Source organism: Aptenodytes patagonicus, chromosome 11 (assembly GCF_965638725.1).
Source record: "Aptenodytes patagonicus chromosome 11, bAptPat1.pri.cur, whole genome shotgun sequence".
In the NCBI taxonomy this organism is placed as follows: Eukaryota; Metazoa; Chordata; class Aves; order Sphenisciformes; family Spheniscidae; genus Aptenodytes; species Aptenodytes patagonicus.
The window spans coordinates 11,157,177-11,170,784 of NC_134959.1; the positions used below are offsets into that span (position 1 = coordinate 11,157,177).

Here is a 13,608-nt window from a genome sequence, read left to right on the forward strand (position 1 = left end):
ACTCAGTTATGTATTGGGTGGTTTGATATATGTGTTTTTGTTGATGCAGGGAGCAAGCTTTGCCTTGTATTCAGATCCAGTTACAGCGCGAAATCTCAGACTTTGGGAATCAAGTTGACATGCCATCCGGAAATGGAAGCAAATCTTCAGGTGGTCTACAAAAGACATTCTCAAAACTGACTTCACGGTTTACAAAAAAAGCTTCATGCACCAGTACAAGTAATACTGGAAGTTATTCAATCCCCAATACACCTTCCAAAAATGTCTTCATAAGTTCCAACTCAGAGGAGAAAGCTAAAATGCCCGCTAACATAGATGCACGGTTACAAAGCATTTTGAACATTGGTAATTTTCCTAGGACCGGAGATCCACTGCAGTCAATTCAGAGCACAAATAATCAGCTAGTGAATGGGTTTCTAGTTGAAAGACGGGACAACTTCTTCAAACTGGATGACGGCAAGGATGACAAAGGTATGAATTTACCAACTGACCAAGAAATGCAGGATGTTATAGATTTCTTGTCTGGTTTTAACATGGGCAAATCCCAGCAGACTTCTCCGATGGTGAAAAGAAGGAACTCTGTTGCATCCTCTACAGCAACAGAACAAAAATCAGGAACAGTACAACAGCAACCGCAATCTGTCTCTCACACACCACTGCATCCTTCTCAGCAAGGCTTGTCACAGCAACAACAGTCACAAAAGCAGCAGCAACAAATGCAGTATTACCAACACTTGCTTCAACCTATTGGACCGCAGCAACGTGTACCTGCCAAATGGTTGACTAATTCTTCACAGCAGCCAGCCCAAGCTGTTGGAGCTGGATTGTCTCATATAAGCCAGTGGAACAATCCTGGTTTTTCAGATTTAAGCTCCGATTTGTACAGCTTGGGTCTTGTGAGCAGCTATATGGACAATATGATGTCAGAGATGTTAGGACAGAAACCACAAGGACCTAGAAACAACACATGGCCAAATCGTGACCAAACTGATGGAGTGTTTGGGATGTTGGGAGAAATACTGCCTTTTGACCCTGCAGGTGTGTGTCTTTATTATGTTTTTTTATAAGGGTCCTTTTACAAAGAATACTGTTAAATATTGCTAGCAATAGCTTTCATTTCCTAGTGCTATCCACCAGGTGCTAGGGTGCTTAAAAAGGCAAGCAGGTATTTATATGTATGCCTCTCTTTTCTTTTAACAGAAGGTGAACTAAAGTACAAGCAACTTTCATTAGCAAATAAGAACGCGAACAAATTCCTTGTTTCTTGTCCCAGTTGTCGTAGTTCTGACCTTTCCTATATGGACCACATCAAAGTACTGAAACAGATACTTACAGATGATGTTCCTCCTATTGTTAATTTGTAAAATTGTTTAAAACCATTGTTAACTCCTGAACTTAAGTATCTTGCCTCTCCCCAAAATGATCCTTCCTGCTCTTTACCAGTCTTGCAGTCTGGAGATACAGCCGGATTGCATCTTTCCCATATTCCTGCATTTCTCCTCCATTACTGTGCAATTCCATGGGAGTCATACTGGTTCCTGTTCTACAGCTGTTAATGCAGTGAAAAGCTTGGATGCCAAAGGATTAGAGACTAAAGAGCAAGTGCCATGTGGTTTGCCAGATGTTTGAACCACCAATAAATTGTAAATGTAGAGGGATTATTGTCAAAGATGAAGTGAGATTAAAATTTTATAGCTATAAGCAAATAGCTAAAGACTATGAAATTGACTGTAGAGTCTAAGAGGAGATTAATGAATTCTTCTGATAGTAGTACTGAGAACAACTGACAAATCTCTTATCTCATAAATATAATTTCTGTTGGCCTGGAACACAGCTACAGAAACTTTGTAGTATGCATTTATGAAAACTGCCTGGAGGGAGGCAGCACTAGAACTAACAGGAAAACCTTTTATCAAACCATGACTCTGTTTCCCATGCTCATCTGCACGCATGTGTGTGTTAGGACTGTGTAGGTGTCTCGGAAACCAGCTCATTTGTCTCATAATTTTGATAGTTATTTTGTCAACTTAGTTGATAAATTAGTGGAGTTTATAAGGCAAAAATAGGCATCATAGTTATGTTATCAAAAGCTTCTTAACAATTCTAAGTCTGAATTAGCATCATCTTATTTAAACATACTTACGGTATATACTTAAGGATTATCACAACCTTTAAGGAAGGATAAAATGATTTTCAGCAAGTGCCGAATACATGTATGTGTAGGGGGGGGGGAAATGCACATCTACAAAGGACTGGCATTTTTAGCACTTCGAATGCATTATATTTCTGTAGTATTTTCCTTTTGATCTACGTAAAGCTACTTGTTTTGTTCCATTTGATATGATGAATTTCAAGGACTTTGAAAGCAATACTCTGAAAAGGTGACTCATGCAAGTTGATAAATGGTGCTCTGTGGATTAAACATGTTTCCACAGTTGAAGTGATAAGTAAACAGTATTTTCCACAGATCTGGGGTTTAAAAAACCAAAACCAAACACCACCACCCCCCCCACCCCCCCAGTCAAATAGATTTTTCCATCAGAAAGATAACTTTTCTTCATACAACTTGCCAGGTTGAGCTGTGGTGCAGGAATTTTCAATTTAAGCTCTAGGTAGTGCAGTACAAAAAGCTTTAAAACATGAAACACTTTTTCATTTCCAGACTTTCTTAGGACTTTGTACATTTGAAACAAATGGCGTTACTTTTTTGATAAATATTTTTAGAGCCTAAAAATGATGTCTCTTTTCAGATGCAAATCTGCTAATTAAAATTTATAAAATTGATGGCTTTTCATGTCAAAGGCTTAACTAGCTACCAAAAATGTATTTTGCAGTACTCTTATCTGTAAGAACTTGATGAAGGAATGTTGATACCTTCAGGTCTTTTGAATTATTTTCACAGATGTGAAAGAATGAAGTAAAAAACATACCTGATAAAAAGCTGTTTACCTGATACGTTTTTAGTGAGGTAAAAATCAACACAAGTTGTTATTTTTTAATATAACAGTAATTTAACACTTAATGCTATCCACAGGAAAAAAACCTGGACGCCCTCCAGAATCTATCTAGAATTTGTCCCTAGATCTGAGGATCTGTCTAGTTTCCAGCCTCATCTTAAATTGATATAAAGATATTTCTCAAAGAGAAGAATTATTAGTGGGAATATTTTCTTTCTGTACAGCTGTCAGATAGCTCTGGCCCTTGCCTATATAATAAAGAATGTATAGAAACAAAAGGTATTTTCTTCATTGTTGTTTTAATTTGCATCCAACAAAACACTGTGGAGCTCTTTTCTGAATGTGCCAAATGAAAATGAGGAAACTTCTTCTAAATGCTGAATTGAACGTAGGGAAGCCATCACATGAAAGACCGATTTCTGCTTTCTGAGCTGTGCATGCTTGTTGGATGTTCTTCAGTCTTCACTCTTAATTTAAAACTGAAACCAGCAAGCCAGCAGCTCTGTACTTCCTGCTGCAATTACTATGCATGGAGTCTAGACATTTTCTGTAGATCCAGTCAGATTGCAAAGTTGGTTTGTTTTTTTTGGGGGGGGGGGGGAGGCGAGGGGGCAGGAGGGAAGACAAAAAAACAGAAGCTGTGGAAACTCAATTACACGGACTCATAACAGCATTCTTTTTAATACATTAATTATTTGCTCTGATCAATTGAGCATTTAAAACACTTTTGGATTAAGGCTTTTGCTGTGTCTGCTCAAGATTATGCTTATCACTTATGCTTGGGATGCATAAAGCACTTTAATGGAAGAATTTTTTTAAGAACTACTGGTTTTTTTCTGTAAATATCAATCTTACTCTGAAATATTTTTGCAGGTCAGGATCAGAATGTTCTCGAAATTGTCTAGGCTTTGTAGGAAGTAGGCAATGTCTGGGTTGTATATTCTAATATGATCAATCAGATTCTGATTTCTCAAAGTAAGCAGGATCACAACATTGCTGGAAATCATGTTGCAATCTGGAATCAAATGTAGTAATTGGTATGTTCTTTTTCTCTGAGCTTGGATAAATGTACAGGCTTTAATTCTGTCAGTATCTGCTGATGGATATTGGACCTTTCAGTGTATAGACATGATCGTAGTGACAAATACTATTTCCCTGATGGAGTGCAAGGGGCAGGTGTACTTCCATGTGAGAATTACTATCCACTGTGTATGGATGGTGCATATCTACTTTTTAAAAACATTTCACATTCAGTGTTTTTCACTCTTCCATGAAGAGGTATTCACTGCTGTCTGGCATTTATTATCAGTGAGGGAATTATTTTCTGTTGTGGGGTATGGTCAAGCCTAAAGGACTAAATGAGGGGGATAATTACAGTAGAAATAGCTGAATGTCAGCAACTGACTTCTTGGTTTCTTTTATTCAGTTGGCTCTGATCCAGAATTTGCCCGCTATGTTGCTGGGGTCAACCAGGCTATGCAACAAAAAAGGCAAGCACAGCATGTCCGTCGTCCAAGCAACACACGTAGCAACTGGCCTCTTCCAGATGATCCTCATAAAACCTGGCCCTTTCCTGAGTATTTCACAGAAGGGTAAGAGATTGGACAGGCTACATATTTTTATTGTATATGAGTCTATTTTACACTCAAACTTGGCAGAATGTGGGAATACTGGGTGTTTTTTCCAATTGCTGCTGCATCTGTGAAAGCAGCACTTCATTATGTCAAGAGTGAGAAATCTGAGCCCTTCCTGCTTTGGTGATACTTGAAGTGCTGACATTTGTTTGATGTCGTCTTTAAGGCGGAATGTATACCAACTGTGACTCGAACAGAGGAAATAAGGAATTTATAGCACAGATTCATTCAGAACGGTTTTCTTTCAGTATTTTGAAAACCTTTAAGACCTAGTTTTGATGAAAAGTGATGCTATCGAAGTTGCAGCGCCTGACCAAATTCAGCTTTCCAGATTTTAGCCACTTAATCTTGTTACTATAAGGCAGGTACCTTACAGCAAGTACTTTAGCAGTTCTTAATCTCTTCCAAATCATAACTGTTTATTACAACAGCAGTGTTTCAGGATCCTCTGTCCATTTGTCCATAATGTAATAACGGTGACTCTCAAGCTAGCTTAAAAGCAGTAGGACAAGTATGTGTTCTAGCTCAGTTTTGCAATGAAAAAGTCAAGTGCTTAGTGATTCCAAAACCAAGCATCACTTGTTTCTTCTTCCTGACTGAGAGGGGCACTTTTATTTTAGTAAAATATATATAAAGTGACTGTAACAGACAAAGCAGTTGATGTGATCACTCAGAAATAGGTAAGTGAAAGTATTTGTATTACTGGTACATTTTTACAAAGTATTGAAATTTCTTCGTGTTCTGAGGTATCACCTGTGACAAAGGTTCAGCATAACTAACTAGGGCACAGTCTGGACCAGGCACTATAAATACAAGGACTAACACAACTTTTTGTCTTACAGAGATGTGACAAATAGCTGGTCTGGTACTCAAGGAGACTCTGCCAGCTCAAGTGATGAGACCTCCTCAGCTAATGGAGACAGTTTGTTCTCCATGTTCTCAGGGCCAGACCTTGTTGCTGCTGTAAAGCAGAGAAGGTGAGCAAAATGAACAGAAATACCTACTGCTTCATAAGATTCTTCTTTTTTTGATAATTTCATTTGAGTAGCCACAGAAAGGAAATTCCTGCTAATTAGACAAAGTTATACAAATGTCAGTTTGCGTACTACACTGATATGGATCAGTGTATAGCGTATCTGACTTTAATGCTAGGGATTCCCAAATTGAGTTATATTAGTAGCTGTCTCCTTATACAACTACCATCTGTGCAAATAGCCAGTTGTTAGTTGATATTCAGTATGTCTAGAAAAGATCTGACCCTCTTCCAAGATAATCTGTTTTGGATGCCACTTCTTTCTAAACTACTGAGGCGTTCGAGATCATCTTTGAATTAGTTTTCTAAACTGTGTACTTCACTGCAGCTTTGTCATGCCCCTAACGTGCATTTTGATGCCAGCAAGTTCTTATTTCCTGGCTTCTACTGCAACTCTGTGGCACTCAAGAAATACTGCTGATAACGTCGTGTAGACTTTTGTCTCACCTCACCTACCACTGCTGTTTTAGTAGTTGTAAATACATGCCTATCTAGTCCTTTATTTCTGATAATATGAAGAGGAGGCTTAATAGCATTCATAAATAAGCTTAATAACTTAAAAACTAAGCCAGGATTTTCAACTACGAACAATCCACTTAAAAGTAGTAGTATGAATTACAAGAATTGCTTTCTGCTTTTCTAAAGGGCTGGAAGCTGGGCATCTTTGGAACCTCAATGATTCTGTAGTAGAGAGTAGTTAAGACAATAATAAAAGGCACAAGATAAAGCATGAATACCAAACCAATTCCAATCTGGGATCGTTCTCTCAAACTATTTTTCAGAGCCTTTTCTAAAAATAAAATAAGCTAGTTTTGTGGCCAAATATTCTATTTTTGTTTAGATCACAGAATAATTCAGAGTCAATACATTTAGATACAAGATTGCCTGCTTTTTGGTGACAGGAAAAAGTCTGGATGTACTGCCAGCTTCCTGCAGGTTATACCTGGATAGCTATTTTTATATGCATTGCCAGAAAGGAAGTATACTGCAGTTGAAAATAATGAGACTAAGGCAAGCAGGCTGAAAGGAATCAACCAAAAGAGGAGCTGTTTTCTGAATCTTTACACTTACCAAGTCTTTATATAGACAGGAATTGAGCTTCAATAAATGCTAAGTTGAAATTAATGGAAGAGAATGATCTAATAAGCAGTCACAGAAAAAGCAGTAATGATTTGTGTGTTTAAAAAAAGAAGCAGGGACAGAAAACACAATAAGCATAAAATTAATCTGCCAAGCCATTGGATATCTAGAGATTGATCGTGGAGCGATTCATGCAGCAAGAAGAACAAAAGCCTGTGCTTTATGTAGTGCTCTGAAGAGAAGAGCAGAAGGAAGTTTCCAAAGAGTGTGCTTCATTAAATAAAAACTTAAGCTGAAGTAACAGTACTACTGTCTTACGTTACTTTCAGGAAGAAACACATTCTGCAAGTGAGGGCATGACAAAATATCACAGCTAAAGCTATACAGTAAAAGAAGGCAAAAGGGTTGAGTGTTCTAAAGCTGACCTGCAAAGAACTGCTTACCTATGGAGGCCTGATGATTGGAGCATGACTTTTTTTTTTTTTTTTAAACGAAGGATGAAAGGATAAAAGATTCTGTTTTAATCTAAACCCACCCACCTCACCCCACCCCCCTCCACTCCCACCCCCACCCCCCCCAAAAAAAACAAAAACAAGGAAAAAAACCCCTTCCAGAATGCACCTGTGGTCAAGGACTTCTATTTGATATTGGGTATTAGGTCACAAATTTAAACCAAAGGTATAACGTTTTTCCTCAGTAAAGTCACTGTGCTTCAGCAGATGTTTTACTTGCTCAACTGTTTGTTTTGTCTTGTCTGTAAAGTTATTTCAGGAAAGGTACTTAGGAAAAAAAAACCAAAACCAAATGAGAGCAGATAACAGAAGAAAAAAGGCAATTTCTAGCAGATTTCTTCAAAGTGGGCAAAAGACTAGCCCATCTTCCTTTCACCTCTACAAAAATGCGTGCATGTTGCTGAAGCTGTAGCTCAAAGCACTACTGCACTGTCAAGCCTCTGACAGTATTCAGCGATTAATTTCTTTCTGCATTGCTGCTTTTACCTGTACTGAGCAAAAATACATGAAACAAGATGAAATGTCAGTGCACACTCTAGGCTGTCAAGTATGACAGACTGAAACTACAGAATGGTATATGCCAGTGACAGGTTAATGTGGGTGACTCATTTTTAAAGAAAAAAAAGTAAATGTCACTTTTTTTTGGGCAGAAAACACAGTAGTGGTGAACAGGAACCTAGTACGCTACCATCACCACCTCTTCTTTCTGCAGCAGATGACCGTAATCAGGTAAGCTGAAAATGGCTTTGCTTAGTAATTTTTCCTGTTTGCATTTTGGGGTGGTTTACACTAGGAAAACAACTAGAATAGCATCTCTATCTCCAGATTGCTCACCTCAGCTAAAACCCAAACCATGTGCACTCAAGTAGTACTAGATGCTTTTATCAAAGTTACCAAGTTTAAATATTAAAATTGGAAATCACTTATCTTTTTCCCTTGTAGCAGAAAGAGCGGGGCTACTATGTGTCAAGCAAATGTGCTTAAGTAAATAAAAAGGTTTTTCAATAGGCAGGTATTTTAAGCATTGAGAGTGCTATATAGATGCATCAATTCTGCTGTCAAACATAAATTAATCTTCTGAAACTGTCTTAAGGAGGGGATAAGGTGATGTGTTAAGTATTGTCTCAAAAAAGAAGAGTTTTGGTATTAAAACATCTCCCCCCCCCCCCCAACCCAAACAATTTTGTTTTCTCAGGATAATAAAACCAAAACCTGGCCTCCAAAGGCACCCTGGCAGCACACGTCGTCTGTCACGAACACGCTACCCAGTCAGAGTACATCTTTGTATCCTATGAGCAGCCCTGTCAGCCAGTGGAGTGACACGATGCAGATCCTCCAGTCGCCCATGTGGGCAGCAGCCAACGACTGTGCTCCAGCAGCAGGAATTTCCTCTAACTTTGCCTACGCGCAGCAGCAGCAGCAATCACAACAACAGGCCTCCCAGCACAAACAGATGAATAAGGGCTTTAAATCTTTTCCAGTAAAGCACGAACGCAGACCATCTTACCTGCATCAGTACTAATTGCTTTTCATATTGGAAAATGCAGCACAGGGCCAAACATAAATTACATATATTTTGTTTCACAACTGTGTATTGGCTATATCCTGTTTATCTCATTAAATATGGAATTAAGGGCGTTTGGGTGAGATATACAAACTCTTGAACTCTGATTTACAGTGCTGAGCAAATATGGCCAATATGTTTGTTTGTACATGAAACAGCCCAAAACTGTGATGTAGAAATGCTTTTAAAAATGTGTATATTGCCTTTACTTTCAAAACCTTTTTTTTAAAAGAACTGCTGAAGGACTACCATACAAGAAACACTGTATTTTATAGCTATTTTTCATATAGATTTATAGTTAAACATCTTACTGAAACACATTGAATATGTTGAAGCAAATATATAGCGGTCACTTTGCTCAACACTGTTTGTGTTTAAGTTTATAATGGGCAAGCTGTAAAGCCTTTGTATTCTTCAGAAATGGCCTGTGGGCGACTTTTTTTAAATGAAGTGCAACAGCAGCTTTTCGTGTGCCACACAAGCGAGTTCATCGTGGAACTGTTGCAGAAACAGTTGCGAAACCGAGTTTTGTGGGAGTTTCCTCACTCTAAGTCAAGATCAGCAGAACCACTCAACCTTGTGTCACAAATGTTATCTGAGCTGCTTAAAGTAGATGGCATCTGTGTGGATAATATGACACTGGTTTTCAAATAAATACACCCTTTCTTACCGCTTCATTTGGCCAAAGGCATTATCCACACAGTGCTCCTTAAGTGTGTGAAAGTATAGCCTAAAAGACTACTTGCATATATTTAAAGTCTTATTTCAGATGCTACAGTTGACTAAAAATTGTGAGCTGGCTCAGAAGATACTAAACTGAAACGTGGGGTAGCAGTTAGTTAAAAGAACATTATTTTTTTTAAAAGGATAAAGTAATTATTTGCAGTCAATATGTGCCATTAAGTGAACCTGTGGAATTAGGAATCATCTTCCAACCAAAGTGGATCCGGGAGAGTGACTGGTGCTTAAAAACTGAAGAACAATGGTAAATATATGTATAGCTATCCCACTGTATATTAATTGAGATTACAGAAGATTCTTTATATAGTTAGAGCTTATTTAAATTTTCATATTTCATCTTTGAAAGAGTCTAAAAACCACAATATTTTCTGGTATAAGAGTTTTGACAGTATTAATCTTATTTTTGTATTTTTCTTAAGTCATATCATTCTAATATGTTAACTACTAGTAAAATGGGTTATTAGTTCTAACTACATAATTTTTCAATGAAGATAAAGCACATTTGTTGTTTTTGTTTTTACAAACTAAGTACATCTATATCTAAAGATACCAAAAAATAAATACATTATATATATATATATAAATAAAAAGTATACACAACACTAAAACTATTAAACACTTGGGTATTTAAAACCCATCCACCTTTTCTGTTTGTATGGTGATGGGCTATATTTGCAGGCCCAGATTGTTACCTTTTGTGCTGTTTGAGGATGCCAATGTTGCCTGTATTTATGATATTGTCACCATGTTTTCTGAAACTTCATACTTACCATGTTTACAAAGATTTGTTTGCTGTACATAGACTTTTTACAGTAATGTCCTTTGCACAATCAGTGTGGCTTCTGTCTGTAAATTGTTAATGGTCTGTACTACTATAATTTTGAAAACCCTCTGCTGAAAATGTTAGTGGTTATTTAACTTGATGAATGGTTTTGAGTTTCCTAAATCCTGTCATTTAGATCTAATATTAAATCCTAAATTTGGTTGTACTTGCTGGTTATTCATACTAAGACCAAAATGGAAGTTAATGAAAACACTTAATTTTGAACTTTTTCTAACAAGTGCCAAAATTATTGCTATAGTTTTTGCAGTTTATTTGTAATTACAAATGCTGGCAAGTTTCTGGACCTACAGAAGTGAATTGCGAAAAGAAACGACGTTTGTCTGCATTTTGACCACGTAGGTGCTACTCTGTCCTTTGCTTCCGATTGTTCTGAACACTGGTAACTTTAAGAATTGTTGCACTTGGCAAACGAGTCTTGCCATTAAACTTCACTTACACTGCCAAGTGCAAGGGTTTGGTGCTTAGTTAACTTACCCTTATTGCAGTGCTTCTTGTGAATAGCTAATGCTTCTGAACTGGAACTGTACATTTTGTATTTAAAGCTTCTGTAAAAGTAAACTATTTGCTTTATTAAAGATATACATTTAATAGGTCATACCTGTTTAAAATATGCACCTTGCTGAAAATGAGCAGCACCTTAAACTGTAACTTTGGTTTGTAAACAAAGATCTTATTTCATTAACACGGGATTATTTAACAGTTTGAAAATTGTCAACTGCCTACTTCCTGACTCATCATATAAAAACAAACTTTATGCACTGTACAATCTCAAGCAGCTTTAACGCTACTTTTTCAAGTAGATTGCACTGAAGAACAGGATACAGAAAATGCCTTAGCAGTGTCTTGGAACTAGTAGTGCAGATGAACGTTGCCAAAACCGAGTTACTTGAATTTTTAGCAATCAGAGTAAATAATTTTGATGGTAGTGAGCAAAATGTAAATTCCCCTCCCTCCCCCAAACTACTCTCAAGGCTGTTAGTTTAGCTTATGTTAATCGTGCCACTGAAATGTAGTATCCAAGGTGTGCAAGTAAGCTGTGCTCTTTCTGGATAAGAGCATACAGCTGACCATAAATGCTGACAGATACCCAGGAAGCGTATGAATCCATTTTGATGATGCAAGAATTTACTTGTTTACAGTCTGCAGTACAGAGCATTTCAAGCAAAAAGGAAAAGGCTTGATACAACTAGGGCAAGCATACAGCCTTCTCTCACTGAGTGTATAGGCTTGATTTCTCCCTTGCACTTAACTGCTCCAAGTTATGCAACAGTCCCATCTTTCCTAGAAAAGTTAACATTTGTTTCACTAAATCGCTGAGCTGTTCCTTTGTTAACATGTTACATTAATCCAGAATATACTATAATTTACAAAGAACATCTTCAGTTTATTAAGCACAACTTCCATGATACAAGTCTACTGCTTATATATATGGCAACATATGACCAATTTTGTCATGCTGGAGGTAGAAAGAAGTTACCTGGCTAAACGCTTACCCTATTGTTATACAACCTTAGTCATGAAACAGTCTCTACTTCAATCAGACTGCAAGACTTCTCTCTCCAAAGGCATCTCTGGTAGTGCTGTCCTGACAACCAGGCTATTTTCAGAAGTATAGTACATGGAGTTTTTCAGAGGGGAAAAAGGGAGAGTGATAATTATCACCCTTAAGTTCTGCTTACAGTAATGGGGGGGAAAGCTAGCCTAATATTGCATCAAAAACTACGTTCGTGTTTTTAACATAAAAGTATGGATGACTCCTTTTTACCTGCCTTTCAAGACCACAGCTTCTCAGCTCTCAAAGTGGGACTCTTAAGTATTTCTACAGATAAAAGCATCACTGCTTGTGTCCAGGTACGCGCAGTCAGTCTACAGTCTTCTGTGTGCTGGGTGGCGTTGCATCAGCAATTGTGGCTAAATAAATGAGGTTTCTATGCAGGATATGCTGGTACCTATGAGAGGAAGAAACATAGTATCTGGGAAATGTGTTCTTTTCTAGCAAACCATCCACACTTCAATAGTAGCTTTTGGAATCTGACCAATATTTTCTGTTGTGGAAAGAAGTAGCAAACTATAAAAATAACAAAATCAGGGCAAACACCTCCATATCCCGTTCTTGTTCTAAAGCCCGGTATACTGCACTGAACTGCACTTTGTCACCAAGTATGCGCTACTAACCCACTTTGATAGTAAACATGCACATTAAGAGCTTTGTATGAGCAATACTGAAAAGATGCAGAACTGCAAGAGGGCAGCTCAGGGGCAGGAGATGACAAAGCTCCACCATTGGGCTGCTCTGAACATAGAGCCAGCCGTGCCCAGGCTCGGCAACCGCTGTCAACCCGTCTGTCGTCCCGGTCCTCTGCAAGCTTAAGAGCTGAACTGCTGTGGAGCCACGAGCTGACCACCCTCACCCTTCTGTAAATACCACTCAGTGCTTTACACACGCTGGGGGGGGGGGGGAGGAAAAGCCCGCCCAGGAGAGCTGGTTCTCATATTGACACAGAACAAAACCTTGACAAAAAGGCGCAGGCATCAGATTTATTCTATACGGTGGCATTTTTGCTTTACAGATCTGCGAGAGCAATTTTTGGGAAGCCTCCTAAGAAGAACAACCGCATTTACTTCTTAACTACTCCGGAGCGGGGAAGCTCCGGAGAGCAGGAACCGCGCTTCGCTCTCGTTAGGAGTTTGGGGACGTTGAAGCCCCCGGGCTTCCGGGTTGCCCGGAGCAGACAGCGCGAGGCCCCGGCGCCCGCGCCCGCGGGGACTCACTTACTGCACGCAGTCGGTGGCCCGGCCCTTGCTCTGGTACTCCACGATGCACCGGATCAGCTGGTCGTTCTCCTCCAGCAACTAGGGCACAGGAGCGCGCCGTCACCGCCCGCCTCGCGCCCGCCGCGAGCCGCTACCGCCCCCCGCCGAGGCCGAGGCCGAGGCCGAGGCCGCGCCCGCGCCGGGCAGGGCCGGCTCTACCTCAGCCCAGCCGCGAGGGCCCGTACCGCCGCCGCCGCGGCGGCCCCTCACGCCCGCGCTCACCCGCTGCAGCGTCTCCTGGTTCACCTCCGCCTTCCCGCGCAGCCGCTCCGGCACGAAGGCCACCGACATGCCGCCGCCGCCGCCCCGCGCAGGACCTGACGGGAACCGGCGGCCCCGCCCTCCGCGGGCTCCCATTGGCTCCCAGGGACCGCTCGCGCACGCCCCACCCCCGTGAACGGCCGCGGCGGCCGCCGCGCGGCCCGGCAC

At 39.8% G+C, this 13,608-nt stretch overlaps 2 protein-coding genes across 4 annotated transcripts in view; one reads left to right on the forward strand and one right to left on the reverse strand.

The window, feature by feature from the left end:
* GARRE1 (granule associated Rac and RHOG effector 1) overlaps nucleotides 1–10,960 on the forward strand; it is a 65,669-nt gene extending 54,709 nt beyond the window's left edge. For both annotated transcript variants that reach the window (XM_076349130.1, XM_076349131.1), the window contains exons 10-14: nucleotides 50–1,038; nucleotides 4,384–4,549; nucleotides 5,434–5,568; nucleotides 7,867–7,945; nucleotides 8,412–10,960. In XM_076349130.1, the coding sequence (XP_076205245.1) occupies nucleotides 50–1,038; nucleotides 4,384–4,549; nucleotides 5,434–5,568; nucleotides 7,867–7,945; nucleotides 8,412–8,738 (1,696 nt within the window). In that variant the 3' untranslated portion in view covers nucleotides 8,739–10,960. The remainder of the gene's footprint in view (nucleotides 1–49; nucleotides 1,039–4,383; nucleotides 4,550–5,433; nucleotides 5,569–7,866; nucleotides 7,946–8,411) is intronic.
* On the reverse strand, nucleotides 573–13,492 carry SS18L2 (SS18 like 2). Of its 2 annotated transcripts, XR_012996275.1 has the most exons (4): nucleotides 13,402–13,492; nucleotides 13,142–13,218; nucleotides 12,131–12,314; nucleotides 573–591 (listed from the first exon to the last, which is right to left on the reverse strand). XR_012996275.1 is itself a non-coding variant. In XM_076349132.1 (3 exons), the coding sequence occupies exons 1-3, from the start codon at nucleotides 13,468–13,470 to the stop codon at nucleotides 12,227–12,229; spliced, it is 234 nt and encodes a 77-aa protein (XP_076205247.1). In that variant the 5' UTR covers nucleotides 13,471–13,492; the 3' UTR covers nucleotides 11,469–12,226. The 2 variants fall into 2 exon arrangements, 1 of the variants encoding a protein (XP_076205247.1); XM_076349132.1 differs by lacking the exon at nucleotides 573–591 and having other exon boundaries at nucleotides 11,469–12,314.
* Between the last annotated feature and the right edge of the window lie 116 nt (nucleotides 13,493–13,608).